The sequence below is a fragment of a genome, unplaced genomic scaffold, assembly GCF_019419815.1.
Source record: "Pyrus x bretschneideri cultivar Hongxiangsu unplaced genomic scaffold, Pyrus_bretschneideri_v1 Contig11, whole genome shotgun sequence".
In the NCBI taxonomy this organism is placed as follows: Eukaryota; Viridiplantae; Streptophyta; class Magnoliopsida; order Rosales; family Rosaceae; genus Pyrus; species Pyrus x bretschneideri.
The window spans coordinates 818,458-843,978 of NW_025999402.1; the positions used below are offsets into that span (position 1 = coordinate 818,458).

Genomic DNA, 25,521 nt, shown 5'->3' on the forward strand with positions numbered 1-25,521 from the left:
TTTCAGTGTGGTTGTAACTCTGCTATGGATGCTTCTAATTTATCCATATTAGCCCGTATGACATATCACTGCATTTGAATTATTTTTAACACCCCAAAATAGTGATAACACATGCCTCAATTACTGTTTTACAAAAGAAAAGTTGGAATGAGAAGAATGCATGACTACGAATTTGGGTTGCCAACAATAGTTCTCTACCACATAAATATAACAAAATTATATGTATCTTGAATGTGAGATGTTCATTTCAACTTTTTAAAAAGTAAACTATCTAATATACATTGTTACGTAATAAATAATTAGTGACACGAGAGAATGACTAATAAGTCATATCTCACCATGATCATACTAACTGTGGTAAAATATGGATCCATCATCAAAATTACTTGAAACTTGTCCTCAAACCCCACACACGTTCCCATCAATAATTGCTCTTCACAAACCCAAAGAAAACTCCACCACAACACCTCAAACAAACAAAAACACAAATAGAACCCCAAAACCTCACCTCTCTCTCTCTCTCTCTCTCTCTCTCTCTCATCATGGACAGCGCACCCCCCGTTTTAAACAAACCACCGCCACCTTTCCTCATGGACAGCGCACCCACCTTTCTAAACAAACCACCGCCACCGCCACCTTTCCTCATGGACAGCGCACCCACCTTTCTAAACAAACCACCGCCACCCTTCCCAGCACCGCCTCGGAGCGTTGACTTCTCCGCCCTTGAATTTATCCTCGGCCTCATCGCGGTCATCACCATCCCTGCTCTCGTCTACGCCTTCTTCTTCGCCATCAAGTTCCCTCCAAACCCTTTTCGCCGGCGACCCCACCGGACCTCCACCACCGCCCCCGGCCCCACCCAAACTGAACCCAACACCCAAAACAAAAACGACGTAATTTCGGAGCTCAAGTACCAGAAGGAAGCCCACGTTAAGGAAATCGGAACAGAGTGCCCTGTGTGCCTGTCTCTGTTTGCCGACGGCGAAGAGGTCCGGCAGCTTTGCGTCTGCAAACACTCTTTCCACTCTCTGTGCATAAACATGTGGCTTAAGGATCACTCCAACTGCCCCATTTGTCGAGCTTCAGTCGCCGTTGATCGGAGTAATGGTGATAATCGGACGGCGGCTGCTGGAGTAAGAGGCAGTGATGATCTGCAACAAGGTTTGCCTGATGCTTCTGCCATGGTTTGACAATTAATTCTTTCTGGGATTTTGGTGGCTTAATTCTTTTTCTCTTTTTCTTTTCCGAAGTTTTTCAAAAACTCGCCGACAGAAGTTGTAAACTTATATCTGTAGTGAGAATTAGGGTTTGAGAGAAATGCCAGGAACTAGTAGTTAATCTATGATTTCTATAATTTGAAGACCATCTGAAATTTGAATTTTCATATATTTCTGGGTCGCTGGTGGATATCACATATATATATATATAAAAAATATTTGGGGGTTAAAGATTGAAACTTGAAACTCATACTGTTCGTGTTTTTGATCTGTACACACCAGATGATGTTGCATTTAAATTTTAATTCTCATTTAGTTTTTTTAATGTAATCACAGTCTAACACATACAAATATAATTGATTAAAATCACTGAAAGAAAATTAAAACACTGAAGAGGATTTTTGCTTATTGATGGAGAACATTTTGGCATTTTGCTACTGTTTTGAACTTCTTCCTGTAGGTTAAAAAAAAGTATGACTTTTAAGAGATTTTTAAGATTTAACCAAAGTTTATTTATTTATTTATTTGCTTGGTGAGTATTGACAAAGAGTGTAGTGGAGTGGTTGAGTCATAAAAGTTTTCTTTAAACCAGTATGAGTTCATACTACACATAATGGTGTTATTGTTCTCTGAAATTTAATTAAAAATTATAAACAACCATTTTTTTTTGGGTCAAAAACAACCAAATTAACAAACGTTTTATTGGACCATATTGCTTACATTGATAAATTACAATATTATATAGCAAGAAGTTGCCAAGAATCTACCTTTGGAGAGTTGTCAACAACCCATTTGATGTTTCATAAATGGGTGAGTGATAAATTTTTTAAACTAAATTTGCAAATCAAATGATGTGATTATAGATGATTAAGTTTAATTAAATGTTGGTTAACGTGCTTGTTTTATATAGTTGACACACATTGGATTTGCAATTTGGTTTAAAATGAGAAAATGTTACACTTACCTCTAGTTGTACCATTATTTGTATCATTATTCTAATAGAGGTAGGATCCGTCAACGTATGTGAATTCCATCTTTATTAGAGAGATCGTACAAATGATGATACATCTAGATAGTAAAAGTAGCTTTTTTATTAAAAAAATTGATCTTCCTAGCATTATTCTTTGTAAATAAGTTGCCACATCCCTTCAAATATACATATTCTTTCGGTACTGTTTTTAACAAGGACTTATCCTTCAAAAGGAAGGTCGATGATCATGCAGAACTTCTAATCTTATCTTGAAAGCAGAGATATTTTCACATGCAACTGGAGATATATTCGGCTCATCACATGATCAATGTTGTGTACAATATTTGTTTTGTGCTTATTTGGACAAAGGAAAAAAAGGTTACCTTTATGGGGATTCCAAATGCATGGTTAAATGAAGGCAAAATTTTCAATGTCACACCAATAAATTGAGTCCTCGTATAACGAGGCCCACTTCGTACCAAAGCCTGTACCCATTCCCATTGTCCTATAATCTTATAGTTGGTGAAATTCACACTTATTTTTATTTTTTACATATTTTCTTAATTTTTTGTCGTCGGATTAAATAAAGAGGTGTGATATCCATACATCCTATTTTACTTCTCACACATCCTTCTAATTTTCGGCGGTTAGATCGGATGAATTGAAGAAGATCAACGAATATAAATTAACAAAGGGTGTGTGAGAAGTAATTTAGGGTGTGTGGATAGCACACCTCTAAATGAATTGAAGAAGGTCAAATGACAAAATTAACAAAGGCTGTGTAGAAAGTAAAAATAAAGAGGTATTTGTCGAAATTCCCCCCTAAACTTGTAACTGATTACCAATTTACCCTCTCAACTTTAATTTCTGTCAATTACCCCCCTAAATTTTTGTTTATGGCTAAATTCCCTCCTGCCGTTTAAATTTCTCACATTTTATCCATGATTTATACTAAAAAATAAAAAAATAATAAAGAAACCACCCTTCCCACCCACCCCAAACCTCGAACCACCAGCCACCCCTAATTCTAGATGCCTACCCATTCCCCACCCAACCCACAACCTCAAACGGCAAGTCCCAGATTCCTGATTGTGATCCCCCTTCCCCTTCTCTATGCGAATCCACACCACACCCCACGCGGCCGATCCCCTCCCCCCCCCCCCCCCCCCCCCCCCCCCGGACTATTTTGGGGAAAATTTTTAGGTGTACCCTCACTCATTAGAATTTTTTTGGTGTACAAAAAGTGAGGGTGCACCAAATTTTTTTGGTGCACCCTCACCATTATGAGTGAGGGTACACCAAATTTTTTTGGTGTACCGGGTACACCGAAAAATTGCTCCTATTTTGGAAGCCCACCCACAACCCCGACAAGTCCCAGATGCTAATCCTTTCTTTTTGGTCGAATCCCATATGCTAATTCAAAAAGGAAACAAAAATGTTTGGATCCAAATGACTACTTTGACCTCCAAACTAACGGAACCATGGACAAAATGTGTGACACTTAAGGAAAGATGGGAATTTGGCCATAAATATAGGGAAGTAATTGGCTAAAATTAAAGTTCAGGAGGTAAATTAACATTAGGTTACAAGTTAAGGGGGAATATCGACAAATAGGCCTAAAAATAAATGTATGGATAACATCATTCTAATTGATGCGAGATTTATACGCGCACAAATTAAACCCTCTTTTTGACAATTGTAGTATAAGTAAAAGTAGGGATCGTTCTGGACCGGGGATTAGGAGGGATTGTTAATCACTTGGATTTTGACTTAAGAACGTAAAAACAAGATAAAACACTAAACTAGACTCAAAGAATGTGAAACTAAACGTTAAAACACTAAGACAAACCAAAAGACTCAAAATGCTTTAAAAACACAAACTAAAATGATTTCTAACTAAAAAGAACAAGAAAGTAAAAGGGGGGGGAAAAAGTTTTGATTTGACGAAAATTGAAATAACAAAACAAAGTAACAAACTAAGCGGAATGTAAATATGAATTTGTGATGGAATGAATGGAATGAAGGCTAGCTAAGGGGTTCTTCTCCACACATGTTATACTTGCATACAAGATTGATTCTCAGTTGGTCTTTCGATAAATTATGAAACTCAACACTCCGGATTAATTAGGTCCGCTTAAATTAACCGTCAAGTTTTCCTTAAGTTAATGAATTGGATGGGTTTGCGCAACGCAATTCACAACATTCTCCAAAAGTCCTTTACGTGAACAGCACAATAAAGATACAATCAAAGATCATTAAGCATTATGAAAACTATAAGTGTTGACGAGGCATTCGTTACTATGATGAGCATGAAACTCGTGCCAAGAATTCATTTAACGCGATTGTTTATAAGCAACCTCCACTACTTGTGAATATAAGTTCATAACGATTAGGTGAAATTCACTTATATTCTAGCGTCATATTTATGCATGAAAATTAAGCGCGCATTCTTAATAAACATTCATAAATAAGTTATCAATCAAACGGTTAAACAAATTGAATTCACAACTTATGAAATTCCAACGAAAGTTAATCAATTCATATTGCAAATATAAACATAGTTTCGAATCACCCCCTAGCTAAAGGGGGTTTAGTTCCTCATAACTTTGAAATCAAAGAAACACCTAAACATTCCAACAACTCAAAACTTGAATTGTATGAACGTTTAAGCACTCTTCTCTTCCATTCCTTATACGTACAAAACAAAGAGAATTAAAATGAAACTTTGAAATCAAAGAAACACCTAAACATTCCAACAACTCAAACTTGAATTGTATGAACGTTTAGGCACTCTTCTCTTCCTCGTTGTTGTAGCACAAGGTTTAAGGATAGGTTGGTTGGGGGGATGGAAGTGTGGAATGGAGTGGAAATGGAGAAGATGGAGAAGGGGAAGTGTTTGTGTATTACAATGGAAAATGAGATGATTTGGTGAATGGAATGAATGGGTATTTATAGGAAGAGAATGGGTGTTAATGGATGTTTGTTTAAGGTATTTGGTGGATGGGAAAAGGTGTGGATGGTGGGAATTATGGTGGATGGATGGTTTAGTGGATGTAATTTAGGGTTTATTTAGGTGAATGTGGATGCATGGTTTAGTGGATGTAAAGGATAATGGGATGGTGTGGAATTAAAAGCTAAAAAAAATGGGATAATGGGCATTTAAGTGTGAATGGAATGGTGGGATGCACTAATGGAAATTATGGAATGGAATGGTGGGATGCACTAATGGAAATTATGGAATGGAATGGTGGGATGCACTAATTAGGAGGAAGAATTAGGGTGAAGGGCTTAATGCATGGATTTGGGCCTAAAATGCCTCCCCTTGCATGGCAAGGGAAAGGACTTGGGCTAAAGCCCACGGCATTGGTTGGAATTTGGGCTAGGGCATTCGTTTTGTGTCCTAAAGCGCCTACAAGGACTTCAAAGTGGCTAGAAAATACGGACGTTTAAGATTTAGGAAAGGTTACCAAAACGGGAAACTTAGGGTTAACTTTCCTAAAAATAGGAAACCTTGTTTGAGTAGGATTCCTCGTTTTGGTAAGAATTCATCGTTGGAGTAGGAATTCGTCATTTCTTCAAGTCTTCAACTCATTCATTCCTCTTTCGCTCCAAAAAGCTCCACTTTGCATCTTCTTGCACACTTTGGCCTTATAATCTGAAAATACACAAAAGTGGCCTTAAACACTGAAATAGATAAGTAAACACAACATAAATGCACGAGAACAAGCTAATTAAGTCGCATGAATATGCTCCTATCACTAATCCTATTTGTGTCTTGAAACACAAAGACTTTTCCCCAAGATTGATTCATACAGTCCTTAGTTATATTTATTTTGGAGCATACTTGGCTATTCAAAAGATAAGTAAGAGCTTCTACTCAAAACTTTATGTTTCTGATTTATAGAACTTCGTATTTATGATCAGAACCATTCATGTAACAAATTACTATATAAAGATCATCTCTGAGAAAAAAAGAATAAATTAAAACTAAGGTCTTTTAGACATTGAACTATATGAAAATTGAGAGACATAAATGGTAAAAGCATTACAATCTATTTCAGTTTGTTATAGTTGATTGATTAAACGATCTTAGTTTTAATTCATTTTTTTGCAAAGATGGTCTTTATAGAGTACTTTTCATTATATAAATGGTTTCGATTATAAACACTAAGTTCTTTGAATTGAACATGAAGAATTTTGAGTAAGAATTCTTAATCATTCTTGAGTAGCCAAACATTGTTTTTTTTCTCTCCCAATCTTAGGAGAATATTGCCAAGCATTGCTTTTTATTATATGAGCTCTCAGATTAATTTTAAGGTGGATTAAGCTATCAACTTAAATAAACCCCGTTATACCGAAACACAATAATCCCGCAAAATGATTATGTTAAATAAAATTGGATGTGTAAAGTTATTAGGGTTTTATACAATTGGATTTGCTGGATTTAGATATTCGACAAAAAGATTAGGTTTTGCAACTGAAAGAGATTCGACATGACGTGAAACCTTTTTCTCATTTTTTTATTAGTTAGTATTTATTTTGTTTTTGCGTAACAGAGATTATTTAAGTTGATATGAAAAAAAAAACTTGTGAGGTCCTCAAAATAATAACCTTAAGAGAGCAGCTATGTAATTTAAAAACGATGATAAATTAAAAACTTTAAGGAGTATGGTTGAATTCCTCGTACTAATATTTAAGTTAGAATTAGCTTTAATAGTAGTGTTAAATCTGATCTTGAGGCTACTTTGGGTTTCTTAATAAAAAAATGCTAATTGTCACATATGTTATATACGTATCTTTTTCTATTGGTCTTTTTTTTTTTGTGTTGCAAGCTGAGGCTATAATTATTCAAGAGACGTTATATTAGATAGGTCTCGTTTGGCTATTCGTATAAGTGATCGAATAAGATTAATAATATAGATCTAGTTGTTAGGTGCACTTATGTATTAAATAGTACTCATAGAATTTATCCGGTCTCACTTTTGAGGTTCAATTCACACTTGCTTGGATATCCCTCTAAAAAGCTCGGTGTAATAGTTGGGGCCAATGACACGCTCACTCTCGCTTCCTCTCTCTCTCATTATCTCTATTTCCTTCTCTAGTTTGTTTCTTGCACAGAAACACGAAAAATCAACTCTCTGATTTAATGATATTCACGATTTTTTTTTTCTATATCCGAAAAATATTCGAATTTTAATCTCCAAATTTGCCCCACGGCCACGATTATAGAGTCACAATTGGGTCTTAGCTCAAGACTCCTCCCTCCAAACATCCGCCCAAATAATCCACAAATCTCTCATCTTTTTTTTACCAATTTTCCCAAAAATAGTATTTATTGAATATAACCAAAAATTAACTCTTAACTTCAAAAATGTCATTTTTTATAAAAACTTTCAAATATATCCAAAATTTTACTTAAATAGACACAAATACCTTCAAATTTAACAATTAAATAAATTAAAGGCTTTTTAGATACTGTCACCTCAAGCTCCGGTTCAACTTCACCTTCGCTTCTACACTCCACCACCACAACCCTATCCCCTTTGACCCCGTCATCACCGACATTGATCACTGCCGCAGTTACTGCAAGTGGGAGCAGCATAATTTCAATCATGCCTTCAACGTCTTTTTTCTTACTAATATCATTTTTAGTTTTAAATATAAAAATAGTTTTTAAAGTTAATCCACATGTCATTATATGATTGTATTTGTGAGACCCATGTGACACCACATCATCACACTAACAGAGCAATTAACAAATTTTTCACAAAAAAAACTAAAACGATCACGATGAACAAATTCAAAGAAAGACTAAAATGATTCACGATAGATAAATTCAAGAACACTACTATTGATTATCATTAATTGTTAAGGACCAGATTAAGGAGTTATGTCAATGTCACGAATCATTTAGGCTAAAAAGTCTTTAATATATTTGATTGTTAAATTTGAAAGTATTTGTGTTTATTTAAGTGAAATTTTAAATATATTTAAAAGATTTTATAAAAAATGATATTTTTGAAATTAAGAATTAATTTTTGATAAATACTCTCCCAAAAACCCACCTCACCGCCATGAAAAGAGCTCGCTCTCAATGGCTCATGATTTTGACCGCCACTTCCCTCCTCTTCCTCTTCCTCTTCCTCCTCACCCTAACTCTCGCCGGACACGGTAAATACTCCTCCTCCGCCGCGGCCGATTTTTACTTCGAGCAACGCGAATTCACTACCCTCGACCGGAATTTCGAAGACGTGACGGAGAACACCGACGACGAAAACAACCACCGGTTGGGGCTTCCGAAACGATTCGCCTACCTCATATCGGGCTCCAAGGGCGATGGCCCCCAGCTGCGGCGGTTTACCACCCAAGGAATTACTATTTACTCCACCTATCTCGAAGCTTCTGATGTTGAGCGGCTCGAGCTGGAGAAGTACGTGTAATCGGAGGGCGCGATTCGGGAGTTTCGGAACGCGATGGTGATCGGGAACGCCAATTTGGTCACCGCCAAGGCCCCACCATGACTGCCTCCACGCTCTACGCCATTGCGATTTTGCTGAAGCGGGCATTGGGATTGGTTTATTAAGCTTTACTATTTGCGGTAAATCTAGTTAATTTTTTTGATTAAGGGTTAATTATGTTTACTAATTATTATTTGGGTTATCTAGATCTGTTGCATATATTTTCGTTCTTGCCAAGGGAGCTCAATTTCTTGGAGCACACAAGCAATATTGGTTGGAAAGAGTGAGTAAAGCATAATGCTTTTTAAATTTTAACATGTTTGTTTCGAGTTCGAGCGTTGGACGTGGTTTTTATAGTTTCTCACATTGTGCAAATGTTGCAGAAATCAAAGAGCAAGGCCTGTTATTATTGATCCTGGTTTGTACCACTCTATGAAATCCGGTGTGTTTTGGGCGAAAGAGGGAAGATCAATTCCGGCTTCGTTTCGTTCAAGTTATACATGGGTACTACTCCTTTACACTTAAGCATAGCATACGTTGTTCTGCTTTAGTTATCTTGTGCTGGCTAGGATAGAAGTGTATGATTTCCTATTTTCCAGTTGAGTCTATGAAAGCTAGGACCGAGTGGATTCTGCTAGTACTGCTAATGGATGCTTGTGTGTGCTAATACAATGTATGCATCAACACTTGTTATACTAGTGGTAGGGTTTGTTAGGTGAATCGGAAGTGATGACATGGAAATGGTTTCACAATTTTCATACCCTAAACCCTATTAATACTGCTTCAAAAAGCCCAAAACAAATTTGGTTCTTTAGTTTTAAGCTTTCTGTACAGCCTCCTTACTGTAATTTTGCATTACATCATTTACCTTGAGAAGAAAAAGCATAAAGTATCTGGTATTTCTTAGAACTATGTGTTCAATGTGCTTTCTTCAAATAACCAATGCAGCTTTAGCGCCGAGTACCATTTCTAATGAAATTAGATAATTTCTGTGTTTCGCAAGACTGGAGGCATTCGATTATCTCCAACATCAGTATGATATTGGAAAACGTACCATCAGTGTTTCTTTAGATTTTTAACAAGTGTGCTGTCGCAATAGTCATGTTTAACACTTAAGTTGTAACCTGGCGTTTTTATATATTTGGTTTTTGTGACCTTGATTGGGAGTCTGAATGTGCCATTTACTTGATGCAAACTAACTTATTGTACTTGTTGGGAACTTGTAGTGGATTGTGGAACTGTAATCTATCTTTGTCAGTTGCACTCTCTGTGGCTGATGGTTTGTTGTACCATTTGATTTTGCACACCTTGAACCTAAAACTTTCTACTTTCAGGATCGACGTGGGTGGTGCTGACGAAGTAATTTCTCGGATTCTGTGTTTGGGGTGGGACAATCTTCCCCGTACTTTCCTCATGTACTACACCAACTTCTTGTCATCCCCAGAGGGCTACTTCCACACTGTTGCCTGCAGCCATAAGGACTAAGCGTGAATCATAACCTGCATTATATAAGGTGGAATAGCCCACCGAAGGCAAATCCAATCAATCTAACGTTGGAACATTACAACGACATGGTCCAAAGCGGAGCTCCTTCTACCAGTACATTTGAAGGACGTAATGTGTCTTTTTATTTCTTCTCTTTTTGTGTTAAGCTCTGACCCCCCCATGAATCGTTTCTGCCACGATAGGACGTAATGTATCTGTATTACGGATTGTCATACTATTGTTGATCTTCAAGCTCCAGACTGCTCAATTCAACAGTAACAACTAAGGATTCAAAGACGAAGGTTTTTTCATCACAAAAAGAGAAGAAATGAAAACAAAACAGACTGATCGGACAGTCGTAGGTTAATCAGAACTTCATCTCACAGCAAAAAACATTTAAATGATTAGTGGCTTCGCCCGGGTTCGAACCGGAGACCTTCAGTGTGTTAGACTGACGTGATAACCAACTACACCACGAAACCTTGGTAATCTAATCCAGCACCACATACTATAATACTACTAATAAAAATCAAACACAGGCTGACCCACTTGGATGGGCAATTTCGTCAATTGGTCTCTGGGCTTCCCTTTGGGACCTGGGTTCATCTGAGACTGTTCCTACTTCGTATTCGCGGAAAGCGGGAACTCCAAATATGCTGCAAAAACCCCTCTAGTTTTAGGGTTTCGCGTTCCTCCTTTCGAAAAGCTTAACCTTCCCTCTTCAGGTTACATATTTCACTATTTTTCCAGTTGAATGCCTCCATTTTTTTCATTATCTGTTGAAATTTAACCCCACAAATACATGATCATTGAAATTATTTTTTAAATTATTTTCTGTACTTTTTTTATTGATGAACAATATCTGGATTCTCATTGTTCTAGTAAATTTGAACTTCATCAATTTGCTCACTCTCTATTTTTTTAATTCAATTAGTTTTTGGTCATTCTGAGTTGATTTTTTTTTTTTTTTTTTTGGAAACTCATCAATTTGGTCTCTTTCCTTTCATGATGCAAAAAACAAATTCAAACTGTAAACACCTAGTTTTTTTTTTTGAATTTTTATGTTGAATTTGCAGGAACTTAGGAATTTGAGGATCACTGCCAAGTGTAGATACTAGAACAATATGGATGATAATTACTCAGGGGATTCTTCTAGTGGATTCTCTCAGAAAGATTCTAGTGCAGCAAGTTCTGTTTCAGCTTCAGTGATGAACAATACAGCTGCTTCCGAGAGTGCCCAAAGTTCTGTTGAGATGTGAGTCAAGTGGCTTATTCGTTTATTCGCTCTTCGTATCCATATGTTATCATTTGAAAAATTTTGAGTTCTGAAATGCAGCTGCTTGATGGCTGCATCAAGTGGCATTTGTTTCTCAAAAACGTTTTCTTTTTTTTTCTTTTCCTTTTCTTTTTGTTCCTGCAGAAATGCACCAAAGAAGAAAAGGGCATCGGCAATAATGGCGGGAGGTCTGCGAGAGTTCAGTTCAAGAGGTCAGTAATTCATAAGAACGATTCAGATTTGTGTGTATGTGTCTGTGAAATGAAAGAAGACTATCGTATTCGTTGTAATAGATTACTACTTGTAGGAGATGGGGCTAGTCAACATCTTATTCTCTTCTTCTTTTTCAGTTTGCAACATATTGGAGAGCAAGGGAACAACAACCTTATCTAAGGTATGTTTTCTTTATTTTTCTAGAGTAACTATGAAGTTTGTTTGGTGAAGGAGCGTTGGGGAAAATAATTAAGAGATCCCTTACGTAGTAGCTAGTAACTGTTTATAGGATCGTGTATCTATGGTTTTTCATTGCGGATAATGGGTATGGCTTCTCATTTAATTAAATTTTGGAGTTCGTCGTGGTTATGTGAAGGAAAGTTTTCCAGTGCCACCCAATCTTCAGAGTTTTGTAATTTATTTTGGCTTATCTGACCAGTGAGTGGTTGAGTATCAGTATTTATAGTGATGATGTTCAGGTTGCAGATGAGATAATTTCTGAGTTTTCTGGAAATGACTGTGAAACAGCAAAGTGTTCGAAAGAGGTTCGATTCAGAACAATACATGGAACTGATTTTTGAGTTATAATAATCATTACTTTTACCATGATTTTTCCATCATGAAAATTACTCAAGTATGTTGTGAAAATGATTTTTCAACTTCTCAGTTTGAAAATGTACGACGTCGAGTATATACTGTGTTCCATGTTCTTGAGGCACTGGATATCGTCACAACAGCTAAAAAGGAAATCAAGTGGAAGGGGCGTCCTCCAGACAGAAGTATAATGAATCTGGAAGGGATGAATGTTAGTGAATGTCATTATCTTGATCATGTGATACCTCAACATACCATACGATAATGGGATGGAATAATTTGACAATGTTGATTTGGTTTTTGATCCTTTCAGGAAGAGTGTGTCAAATTGGTGAATACGATTGGAAGGAAGACGGCACACTTGAAAGAATTAGAGGAGCAAGTAACGAAGTTTTACATACTTTACGTCTGGTTTTCTTCGTTCATGATTTTGGAGTCTTTTGTGTTGTTAGACTCTTATTCTGTCATTGTAGGAATGGTTTAGCTAGTATGACTTGTGTTGGAACATTAGTTGTTAAATTGCAATAACCAGTTGGCGTGATTTCTTGTAAAAAAATCTATAAAGACTAGAAAATATAGAATTTAGCATTGTTTAATTTGTCCCAAAGAAATTACTCTACCGGCTTATGTTCTAATCGTCTTTTTTATTTTTGTGGAAATATGTTAAAGATTGCAGATCTCAAAGATTTAATGTTGCACAATAAGCAGTTGCTCAAGAATGGGAACACTCTTCCTGAAGGATTTTCGTTGCCATTTATACTGGTTCAGGTATATGACTTTGTTGTCCTCTGTCTGTTTTGCATGACTATGACTTGTCTAAAGTTTAAAAAAAATCTGTTCCGAGTCCTAATGATCGCACAACTGAAGCATGCATGCGGTTCTCATTCCTTTTGAGTTGAATGTGTAGGAAAGGATAGTATGTTGAAAGGAAGGCATACCCTGTTCCTAATGTTTGTACCATCAATCAACCATCCGTATCCATAGTTCAATTTCGTGTAACGTCTCTAACTTTCTTTAACACATTCAAATCAAGTGCGAGAAGTATTGGTTTTACAAGGATTAGAATCATGGGTTCTAACTTGTATAAATACATAGGGTTCACAATATAAGCAATGTATTCAACAGCTTGTCTATGTGTATGACCAGTAATTACAGTTTTCAATTCTTTTCCGTCTCTAGACAAGCTCTCATGCTAGTGTTGAGGTTGAGATTTCCGAAGACATGCGCATGGTGTACTTCGACTTCAATAGGTATCCATATACATACATTGTGTTGCTTTGGAGACACTTTAAAGTAGTTCTGAATAATCGTTCTCTTACTAGTTAAATTGTCTTTTTGGCAGTACACCCTTCTCCTTGCACGATGATGCAACCATTGTGAAGTTATTGCAGCGTCACCAGCGGCCAGAAAGAACAAATGCTTCTCAAAGTGCTTCAGTTCACTCGTCTCCACGCTCCGGCGCTCTGACCAGACCTTTCCGCTGGAACTCCGAAACAGATATTCCTAATTCAAAATGAACAAATGTTGAGATGGTACCAAACGGAGACACACCTATTACCAGAACTCTGTATAAATCGTTCTGAATGTTTTGAAGGTCTCAACAATTACCTCTGAATTATATGGTTTCATGTAAGTCTCTTCGACAACTCGAGCCTGTGTTATCAAATGTGCACTTTGTTTCAATTTTTTGGTTTAAGGAATTTGCTGATACTTTAACAAGCTTCATACTCTGAGGAATTTGCTGGCAGAGATCTTCGTGGAGAGTGACTTTTTTTTTTTTTTTTTTTTCCCGCACCCCCCTAACCTAAAGGGACCGTTATTTCTCTTCAAAATTGCGCCACGTGTCTCTTTTACTAGCCATGGTTAAGCAATGTATTTAATTAAATCTCCACTTAAAAGAAAAATAATTTCGTGAAATTTAAAAACTTAATGTTTATTCTTTCATCAATCTCCCACCAATTAAATTATTGGATTGATGTTGTGATTCGAAATGATACAGGTGAATTCGTGGCTGGGTGTGCAGTGCAGGTGCATATAAGCGTTGGTGCAACTGAACTTGTGTTGGTGCTGGTAGGCTTGTGTGGCAGAGAGAGTGAGGGCTGGACATTTAAGAAAAAAAAAAAAAAAAACCGTTTGAACCACCGGAACTGCACCGACGGTTTGGTTTTTTTTTTTTTTTTTATGATGGTTAAACTGAACCACACCAACTTTAATCGGTTTGGCGATCGGTTCTCAAAATTCTTAAGGTGCGGTTAACCAAACCAATCCGCATATATTTAATTTAATTTTTTTAATTATAATTAATACGTGTAGTTATATAAATAGTTAGTTATTTACGAATTACCGCATTTCAACCACATGAAAACAAAACCTGATTAGTTTAAGAGTCCCCTTCGAGAAGAATAAGAGCACCATTTGGAGACTGCAGCAGTTGTTGCTTTGGTGCTATTCTTGGATTGCTTCATTTGTGCTTTCCTTTGAGCAATCACTCACATTGACCAGATGTTTTGTAGCTTTTGGAAGAGAAATTTATTATGTATTTTCATGTTCACACAAATTGAGAACCAATACATATCAACCCGTCACATTCGGTTAACCGACTTAATCAATTTTAAACCCAGCTGGATTGGTTTCGGTTTGCAATTTTACCCAAATCAACCAGGTCAATTTGATTTTAGTTTTAGCCCAAAACCGATCCAAACCAACCCGTGCCCACCCTAGTGATTGTTTTGAAGTTGATATGAACGAAGGGTATGTTTATGAGCTAGCTTTCGAGAATCGAAATAATATCATGTAATTGGCAACGGCGAGATGACAACTTGGTGGCTCATGAAATTGCCATATTTGCTTTACATTGTTATTGTTTTCTGGTATGGTGCGGGCATGAACTTTTATTTTAAGGAAAAATAATAAAAATGATTTGAAAACTTTAAGTTTTAACGATAAAGACAAAATAAAGGGTAAAGTGAATAGTATCAGGATTGAATTTTTAATGTAAAAATATGATTTTTCGTTAAAATGAACAGTACAAAGAGTTTTTCGTTAAAATTCCTTTTATTTTATGATGATAGGAGGAAGGGGGAGTGTGAAATTAAAGATTGCAATCATTTATTATTTAAGGTGAGAGAATAGGAATAAATGGTAAGTTTTATTTTTAATTCGTTTATTTTTTTTTCCATAAATATTTAATCAAATACACAACATAATCATGGTTAGTGAATGTGACAAGTGTAGATTTTTTGGTAGGGGGACTAACTTTGTGTGTGTGTTTTTTTTTAATTGACGATAGCATCTATACTAAGCTAACGGAGGAAGTGGGTAAGTGGTCATCTTGGGTTAAGGGGTGAGCAAAAATAGTCTCTTTTTTTAGAAGAGAGAGACGCTACGATCTTCTCGGAGAGAGAGGATATGGAAAAGATTGAGGATTAGGCTGTATCCAAAGTTGATTTGTGTTTGAAGGTTGTTTGGTGTACAAAAACTCTAAATACGTACTTTCTGTGGTTTCATCAAATAAGTTTTGTTTAAGTTAATTTTTAGTTAACTTATGAAAACAAGCCTACAAAACTAGAATTTGAGTTTAACCATGACAAGTGGTCTAGTGGAAACGTAGTAGAATTTCCAATCAGGTTTGCTCCCCAATCTTTGTTTCGAGGCACGAAGCTAACATAAACACGGGTGATTTTCAAATTAAAAATTTTGGAAAGATATGTGTCATTTGATTGTAACGAGGAGTATGCTTAAATACGTTAACCCTTCCAAGCCTCAGTGGAGATTATTCCTACACTTTTGGGCGTGGGATACCTCATACTTCGGCTAAAAAAAAAAAAAAAAAAAAAAAAAAAAAAAAATTGGGTTTGAGTTATTAAAAATTGTATCTGAGTTGAATACCAAACGGCCCTAAGCATTCTTCTACTCTTCTTTGTAATGTTAAAACTCTTTAAGACTTGATTGTTAACTAACAAAACTAAATGATTAAAATTGGTCAATTTTAACAAATGTGAGTTAGACTAGTTGATCAAGATTCGCTCTCTTGCATTCGAACTTGAGTCCCCTTCTTAAATTTGAGTATTTTAGAATCTAAATGAGAAGCCATTATTGACAAGTCATCGTGCACTCCAAATTTACAGAAGCATGAGAAAAATTTGGAGTCCGACTTTAATGCTACGTAGCACTTAGTTTAACATGTGTTTTAGTCGTTAGATTTAGCTGTCATAGCAATTATATGTTTTAATTTTCAGTCTTAATCACTCACTTTCGTATCACTTAATGTTGCATGCCATTAAAGAAAAATTAAAAACTTTGCATTGAGAATAGTTCAGCGTGATATTTTAAAGTGGCACTAACACTTAAGCATTGGGATTGCCATATTTGCCATATTTGCTTTACATTGTTATTGTTTTCTGGTATGGTGCGGGCATGAACTTTTATTTTAAGGAAAAATAATAAAAATGATTTGAAAACTTTAAGTTTTAACGATAAAGACAAAATAAAGGGTAAAGTGAATAGTATCAGGATTGAATTTTTAATGTAAAAATATGATTTTTCGTTAAAATGAACAGTACCAAAAGCTTTACGTTAAAATTCTTTTTATTTTATGATGATAGGAGGAAGGGGGAGTGTGAAATTAAAGATTGCAATCATTTATTATTTAAGGTGAGAGAATAGGAATAAATGGTAAGTTTTATTTTTAATTCGTTTATTTTTTTCCATAAATATTTAATCAAATACACAACATAATCATGGTAGTGAATGTGACACGTGTAGATTTTTGGTAGGGGGACTAACTTTGCGTGTGTGTTTTTTTTTAATTGACGATAGCATCTATACTAAGCTAATGGAGGAATTGGGTAAGTGGTCATCTGATGTTAAGGGGTGAGCAAAAATAGTCTCTTTTTTTAGAAGAGAGAGACGCTACGATCTTCTCGGAGAGAGAGAGGATATGGAAAAGATTGAGGATTAGGCTGTATCCAAAGTTGATTTGTGTTTGAAGGTTGTTTGGTGTACAAAAACTCTAAATACGTACTTTCTGTGGTTTCATCAAATAAGTTTTGTTTAAGTTAATTTTTTGTTAACTTATGAAAACAAGCCTACAAAACTAGAATTTGAGTTTAACCATGGCAAGTGGTCTAGTGGAAACGTAGTAGAATTTCCAATCGGGTTTGCTCCCCAATCTTTGTTTCGAGGCACGAAGCTAACATAAACACGGGTGATTTTCAGATTAAAAATTTTGGAAAGATATGTGTCATTTGATTGTAATTAGGAGTGTGCTTAAATACGTTAACCCTTCCAAGCCTCAGTGGAGATTATTCCTACACTTTTGGGCGTGGGATACCTCATACTTCGGCTAAAAATAAAATAAAAATAATAATTTGGGTTTGAGTTATTAAAAATTGTATCTGAGTTGAATACCAAACGGCCCTAAGCATTCTTCTACTCTTCTTTGTAATGTTAAAACTCTTTAATACTTGATTGTTAACTAACAAAACTAAATGATTAAAATTGGTCAATTTTAGCAAATGTGAGTTAGACTAGTTGATCAAGATTCGCTCTCTTGCATTCGAACTTGAGTCCCCTTCTTAAATTTGAGTATTTTAGAATCTAAATGAGAAGCCATTATTGACAAGTCATCGTGCACTCCAAATTTACAGAAGCATGAGAAAAATTTGGAGTCCGACTTCAATGCTACGTAGCACTTAGTTTAACGTGTGTTTTAGTCGTTAGATTTAACTGTCATAGCAATTATATGTTTTAATTTCCAGTCTTAATCACTCACTTTCGTATCACTTAATGTTGCATGCCATTAAAGAAAAATTAAAAACTTTGCATTGAGAATAGTTCAGCGTGATATTTTAAAGTGGCACTAACACCCTAGAAAATATCCCCTTGTCAAAAGATTGCTAGGAAACAATTACAGGAAAAATGTGATTTGAACTTGAACTTTATGTAGTCAAAATTGGGTGTATTTTTGCTCACGATTTTCAAGTGTTAGTAATATTAACCGCTTTACTTATTATCATTAAATGAATTTAAATTTTAAAATTGTATGCATCCACTATACAAATGTCAAAATTTAAACACATCTAATAATAATATATAAAGTTGTAAACGTCACTATTATTTGACAGGGTTAAGCAAAATATTCCTCAAAGTCGTCTGCATGGCCATCGCCATATCGTATGGAGATTGGATCCAAGTCATTATCTGGTTCACAAATGATACTTTATTAGAAAAACTATGAAAATTGATTGAAAATTTTGAGTTTTAACAAAAATAATAAAAATGTGTTGTAAGTGAATAATATTAGAAGTAACTTTTTAAAGTAAAAATATCCTTAATGTTAAAAATAAATAGTAACAATGATATTTCGTTAAGATTATTTTATTAGAGGAGGAAAAAAGAAGTATCACATGGAGTGTGAGAAGTGAGAACGGCAACGAAGGGCGCGTGGGCAGAAGGGAGGGAGTAATATTAATATAATATTCCCATGCAAAAATAAAGCAAGAGAGTGGGGTAGGGGGAAGGGAACAGAGTGGACCGGGGTAAAAGGGTTCACTCGGTCGGACACTTGGACTGTGACCCTGTGAGGCCACTCCACCAAAGCACAAGAACCACCTTTTCTTTTTAATTAAACTAATGCTCCCATAACAAAATCTTTTTTCATAATTTAATCATGCATTATTTCATATTTTAATCATAAGATATTGGGTCATGTAGTCTTTTTATTTTTCAATTTACATTAAATTTATTTAATTGTGGGAAGAGAATTAGAGCTTTGGTAGAGTGTAGAAGCACTTCATTAAAATTTAGTTTGCATCAGACTATGATAGTTAGACATATAAATTTGACACACTTAGTAGTTATTAACATAATCTCTAACACAGTAAAACTAAATACAATGATAGAATTCATCTGTATTGAAAATGGTGTTGATAAGTGTATCAACATGAGAGTTGGCATGTAGAGGATCTGCACCAAATTAAACTAACACTAACACATACATAATATGATATAATACTTAAGCTGCTCTCCACACATACATAATAATTTATGAACAACATCATCAACTTTTTCCATTCAGGATGAGAGCCACTCATCTCTTTTTCCCCAGCACAGTACAGCACAGCACCCACAGTAAGAGAGAGAAGCTTATGGATTAAGAAACTGATAGAGGGAGAGAACATCCTTCTCAAAACCCTAAAAAGTAATAAAACAAAAAGAGCAGTCTTAGCATAGTGAGAGTGTGAAGGAACAATGTTCAACCAAAACAAAACAACAAGAAGAAGTAAAATTATTAGTATATAAATACATAAAAGGCTCCTCCTTTATTTTTGTTCCTCATCACTCCCACCCTCCCATTCTTTCTTTCTATCTTCCTTTCTCTCTCTCTCTGCAACTCTCTAGCTTCTCTCTCTTTGTTGTTGATGTGATTCTCTCCACTATTATCTTCAAAAACCCATCAACCTTTTACAAAAGAGAGAAAGAATTAAAGACCACCACAAGAGAGAAGCATGGTTTTCTCTTCCATTCCAGCTTATCTTGATCCAGCCAACTGGCAGCAGGTAACCTCTCTATCCACCTTCTTCAGCAACTTGGTTTTTCTCAGGGAATTTCTTTCCCCCAAAAAAGTGAAAAAACAAAAATTCAAAAGCCAAATATTCTTATTGCTTTTGTTTTATTTCATGATCTTCTTGAATATACCAGATATTTGATTTTTGCTTTTTAATTTGATTTTTCTCTCTTCTTTCATTTGCAGCAACCAAATCAGCACCACCACTTAACAGGAAGCAACACCAACAACATTAGCAACAACAACATCGACAACAACAACTCTCACTTCCTTCCACCTCCTCCGCAGCCGCCGCCTTCAAACCCTCATGGAGGCAGTGGGGTAGGTGGCTCAGGCTCGATCAGGCCAGGTTCCATGGCAGATCGAGCCCGCATGGCCAACATCCCCCTCCCAGAGCAGGCACTAAAATGCCCGCGGTGCGAGTCCACCAACACCAAGTTCTGCTACTTCAACAACTACAGCCTCACGCAGCCCCGCCACTTTTGCAAGACCTGCAGAAGGTACTGGACACGCGGTGGGGCCCTGCGTAACGTTCCAGTTGGCGGTGGCTGCAGGAGAAACAAAAGGAGCAAGGGAACCAGCAGCAGCGCCTCCAAGTCCCCAGCCAGCAGCTCGGACCCGCCAACCGGCTCGGCCAGTTCGTCAGGCCACGCAAATTTAGGGTTAAACAACAACAGTACGGCCGGCTCGGCGGATAATGATAACATGATGATGAGCCCGCAAATCCCACCGCTCCGTTTTATGTCGCCTTTCGCCACCGACATGGCTTTAAATTTCGGCATGATGAACAATAATTATGGAATTGGAGACTTGAATGGTTTTCATCAGATGGGGAGTGGTCCAGGAGCTAGCGGTGGATCGCTCTTTAATTTCCAGCAGCAGACGCCGTCGTTTCCTTTCATGGCGGGGTTGGATCCTACGTCAGCGGGGCTGATGTTCGAGAGCAGCGGAGTTGAGCTAACGGGGTATAATCAGGTGAGGCCAAGAGCACCGTCTGCGGGGATGAGTATACCTCAAATGGCTTCGGTGAAGACGGAATTAGAAAGTCAGCAACAACAACAGGAGTTGAATTTGTCGAGGCAGTTGTTGGGGATGAATAATAATTCAGGAAATGATCAGTTCTGGAGCAATGGCGGCCGCGGCGGTGGTGGTGCTAGTACTACTACTGCATGGACTGATCTTTCGGGGTTTAATTCTACTTCCACTACTAGCAATAATATTAACAATCCCCTATAAACTTCAGTTCCAATTTGTACTTTGGTGATCAGATCGAATACTTCACTGCGAAGCTGCTAGCTTCAAGTTTTACTTAATTTTATAGAAAATTAACTCGGAAGAAATCAAGAGCTCCTTCCTATCATTGGATGATAAAATGTGAGGAAATTAAGGATGATGAGCTTTGTTCTTCGTGATGGTCTAGTAGAAACCCTAGAAATGGTAGGTTTTTGTTTTATGTTCTTGTTTACTTCTTTTTTCCTGCTTCATCTGTGAGCTTAGGGACTGTTTTATTTTGGATTTAGTTTTAGGAAGGCATTATATATATGATGTATGAGCTAGCTAGCATGCTTGCAATACTATTACAGTGATTGTATGAGTACTTCATGGAGCTTTGAATGAAAATCGAACGTCTTTGTACTTCAATCAGTTAACAAAATAGCACTGTCTGCGCTGAATGTTAGTTTTTCTCTTCTGGAATTTAACTTATCTATATAAAACTGTTTTTATTTTTATTTTTTTGCTATGCAGCAACTGTTTCATATAGTTATGATAGAATAGTGAATTTGCAGTTTATGAGAAGATATGTAGCTTAATTTAGTCGTTGGACCTTGCATGTGCTTATAAGAAATAAGCCTACTCCTACTTCATAGCCGATCAAGATTCAACAGTTTCATGTTAATTCTGGGGGCTCTCTTTTCTTGACTTTAGTTGATACCATTCCCCCGTTTAATACTTGGAAAGTTCACTTGTTTCGATTTAGCTTGCGAGAGCGTATTATAATATTGACACATATTTTGTATTAAAGTCAAAATTCGCCCATTATTATTAATCACTAAAAGGACTAAGCTTCCAGTCTAAGGAAGCTTATCACTTAATATATATGCTAATTCCTGTCTGCTAGATATTCATCTTCTTATATACCATGCGTTCTAATTGTATATGGTCGTTGTGCGGTATTATATAAGGTTGGCCAAAACAAGATGTATCCTTACTCAGTTTCTTCAAATGGCCTCTTTTATTCATTCATCTACGTCGTCATTTTTTTTCAAGAACATGATAATCCCATTTCACAACCAACATCAATGGTGGATCCAAGATTTTTTTTTTTTTTTTTTTTTTTGGAGGAGTGAGGTGTATAAAATGGTGTTTGTAATGGGGGAGGAAGACTGCTGCTTCGTGTAAAGAATGAGAGATTTTCCCTTAAGAAAACTTAAAGTAGTTTTAAGTGGCTAGACCAGAATTACATTGTTTTGGCCAGGGTTTAAGCCCTTAGACCAAACGATGCGACTTAAAACTACTTGAAAATTTTTCTTCCTCGGTGTCAATGCTTAAATACAAACATAAAAGGGTTTTTATTTTCCTTGGTGTAGATGCTTAATCAAATATGTACAAACATATCTTGTAAACTACAAATTTAGAGGTGCAAAGTTTCAATATGTGTGTGTGAGTGTGTTTTGGTATATTTTTATCCTCCCATTATCCTGGCTGGCGACAAAGTTAAAAATAATAAAAACAAACCCTAGCTAATTAGTTGGAAAATTATCTTAAAGCCATAGATTTTGGTAAAACCATGGCCTTTTTCATTTGTGGGACAACGCGTCATAAACTTGCGTCGTCAAATATATTAGTTCCGGTCCATATTGCTTAATTATATATATGCATGGAACCCATGGAAGATAGAGAGAAATCAGTTTCCCACTTTGTTTTTGTCTAAACATAACATAATGCAGACATATAAATACGTCCACCGGCAGAGTTGAGTGACATCCAACTCTCCAACAAAACCATTTGTTTACAAAACATGCATGTCCAAATCTTGTTTTATTATTTATTAATTATTATTATTATTATGCGCATGAAGAATCATCTTATTCTATGATTGAAATCCCAATAATTGGGTTTGCGTGAGGCACTAAGATTTGGACCGACGAGAAAAAATGATTCTGTAATAATATGTGAATGTACTATTGTTGTGTCCTGGCCCCTGATGACCCTGATGAGATCAGATGATTCATGATGATGATCATGAGGCTGCGTTAATTACGTTAATTTGGTTTTGTGTACTACTTTAGGACAATTCTCTCAAAAGAAGCCAAAATCGTCACTCAATTCCACAAACATAAAAATTCCAATTCCAAAATCATAGGCCATGCCACTGCAGAGACAATGAGACATGGATATAGATTGGTCTTCGACTTTCTGTTATGACCCAAAAAAATATAATATTTAAAAAATAATGAAAAAGAGTCACTTAGTACTACGGTTTATTGATTTTTTTTTCCACTTGTAAGTGAGAGGTCTTAGGTTCAAATTTGAATCACATTATTGCTAAATCATTGTGAGGTTAAACTCAACTTACTCTTAATGTAAATAATATTGTTTGTTAAAAAAATAATAAAAAAAAAAGAATTTGTTTTGCTGTGTTTTTCTTGAGTTTCAAGGACAATTTTTGGGTTATAGCTAAGAGTATAAATCTCATTTCGAAAAAAGAAAAGACTTTGAATATACTTATAAGTAGCGTAGTTACTTTTCATGTTACCAATTGTTTTTATAATCGAAACTTCAACTTTTTTTTTATCTAAAACACAGTCACATATCATTTTTGTTCTATTTAAATCATAACAAGTAAAACTATTTTTGTTAGTATACTCTGAAAGGAGAACGCATCTACTATTTCATCTACATAAATTTATGTGTTTTCAATTCTCATAAAATTCTCGACTTTTGTGTGCTGAAGAATAACGTTAGGCTTTCTTTGGCAACGCCACTACTCATGCTGTCAATGAACGGAATGAAAGATTAGCATCATTCAGAATATATGCATGTCTGACCATTTCGCAGCTTTGACGCGCGTGAGTGTGTGGTTGGTTCACGCTAGGAGACAAACTGCTGTTTTGTCAGTTTCGTAGACCGGACAATATGACATGACAGGGGCCCTCCCGGACTCCCAGTGATTCGATATAATGTTGGCACGCGCTTCAGAGCTTCGTGCTACTTCCTTTCATATATCTCTCTGTGCAGTCAGTTTGTCGTAGACCAAGCTTGCTAGTTTCATTTCTGACACTCACTGGTCCGACTGTTCATATCAATACGATCAAATCCAATGCAATACTAGGGTTATGTTCTTACCCTAAAACTATACTACGTTGGTCATTTCATTTGAATTAGGGTTAGGTCTTGGATTCGACTGATAAATTTTTCAATCCAGTTCAATTTAATTTGGAGTAATCGTAATTAATCTTCTATTGTCACTAATTTACTGATTACATTGCTAACAACATCTCTAATATATATTGACTTCAAAGTTATAATTAAAGTTTATCTTCAATTAAAAGATGGTCAACAAACGTGATACGTAATACACATATACAAACTAAATTATTTATAAAAAATGTTTCCAAGTTGATTCTATCCATGAAGGTTTATCCTCGAGGCTCAAAAATATTTGACCCCTCTGGTTATTATTTGCCATCTCTCTCTTATTTCAAGTATTGAAAACCAAGCACTAAACCTAAATCAATAGGAAAACTATTAGAATAGTTAGATATAGTTCCATCAACATTGTTTTGTTGTCCCCTTTTATCCTAGAAATGTCTGTTTGAGAAGATTTCCTCGCAACTTGACATGAACAGACTTTTGAACACTATCATATAATCCAACTTTTGTTTTTACAGCAAGAGATTGAACCTAGCTAGGTTCATAGTTACTCTTTCCTACCACACTTTCAGTGCGAGCTACATTTACTAATCTTATTAGTATAAATCAAGAAAAGTGACTTTCGCACATAATTTCTTCTTGCAGATCTTTTTTTTTATGATCTTTTGATTTAACAAATCAAAAGAAAATTAATGAACAAAATGTGCATGTAAAGTGATAATAGTATTTGAAAATCAGTTCCCTACATCAAACTCTCTCCCACCATAAAATATACTAATCCCTCACAGTACAAATAGAATTAAAGAACATATAGCAAAGCAAATTTGCGTTGAACTGTAGTCTGCTCCAAGCAATGGTCCAAATTTCGATCGATCATGGACCCAAAAAATAAACAGTACTGCCTTGCTGGCTAAGTATTTGATGTGCGCGCCCTAGTTGTCTTTTTTACTTATTGCTATTTCTTTTCTATACTTTTCTTAAAGGACTTGGCAAGATGTTTGCCGAAAGTAGGATAATATGTCTAGCAACCAAAATTCGGTCATATTATATTTTGTTTTGCTACAAAATCGGTTACAGAAAAGACTGCAAGGCTTGTAATGTATCATATTATAGTTGCACCAGACCTCAAATCCATAAAAATTTCCATTTCACCATAGTCGAGTAACTTCCCTAGACTTTCATTTGACTGTAAGAAAAACAAGATACGTATAAGACAGTTTTAAAACCATGTAATCACAATATATATATATATAGAACATTGTGTGTGTGTGTGTGTGTGTGTATCAGGGTTTCCCCCCTATTTTTATCACTAACTACATGGTTCTTACGGGATCCCATCATCCCGTTTTTGTTACAATGGACAGAGA

General features: G+C 35.9%; 3 protein-coding genes, 1 non-coding gene and 1 pseudogene across 4 annotated transcripts; 4 read left to right on the plus strand and 1 right to left on the minus strand.

Moving 5' to 3' along the window:
* The first annotated feature begins 461 nt into the window (after window positions 1–461).
* LOC103931070 (RING-H2 finger protein ATL33-like) lies at window positions 462–1,397 on the plus strand. The gene has a single exon (XM_048573603.1). The coding sequence runs from the start codon at window positions 543–545 to the stop codon at window positions 1,188–1,190; it is 648 nt and encodes a 215-aa protein (XP_048429560.1). The 5' UTR covers window positions 462–542; the 3' UTR covers window positions 1,191–1,397.
* A 6,824-nt stretch (window positions 1,398–8,221) lies between these two features.
* Window positions 8,222–10,130, plus strand: LOC103931088 (annotated as a pseudogene).
* LOC103931069 (transcription factor-like protein DPA) lies at window positions 8,530–13,896 on the plus strand. Its single transcript, XM_048573600.1, has 13 exons — window positions 8,530–8,785; window positions 8,853–8,928; window positions 9,029–9,149; window positions 9,980–10,855; window positions 11,207–11,385; window positions 11,551–11,618; window positions 11,757–11,800; window positions 12,099–12,164; window positions 12,287–12,424; window positions 12,527–12,595; window positions 12,883–12,981; window positions 13,393–13,463; window positions 13,556–13,896. The coding sequence occupies exons 5-13, from the start codon at window positions 11,255–11,257 to the stop codon at window positions 13,728–13,730; spliced, it is 861 nt and encodes a 286-aa protein (XP_048429557.1). The 5' UTR covers window positions 8,530–8,785; window positions 8,853–8,928; window positions 9,029–9,149; window positions 9,980–10,855; window positions 11,207–11,254; the 3' UTR covers window positions 13,731–13,896.
* Window positions 10,539–10,612, minus strand: TRNAV-AAC. The gene has a single exon. It is a non-coding gene; the product is annotated as a tRNA-Val (tRNA).
* Window positions 13,897–19,500: 5,604 nt separating the features above from the next.
* Window positions 19,501–21,421, plus strand: LOC103931068 (dof zinc finger protein DOF2.4-like). Its single transcript, XM_009340481.3, has 2 exons — window positions 19,501–19,772; window positions 19,967–21,421. Exons 1-2 carry the CDS (start codon window positions 19,722–19,724, stop codon window positions 21,014–21,016), a joined length of 1,101 nt encoding a protein of 366 aa, XP_009338756.1. The 5' UTR covers window positions 19,501–19,721; the 3' UTR covers window positions 21,017–21,421.
* Window positions 21,422–25,521: the final 4,100 nt, after the last annotated feature.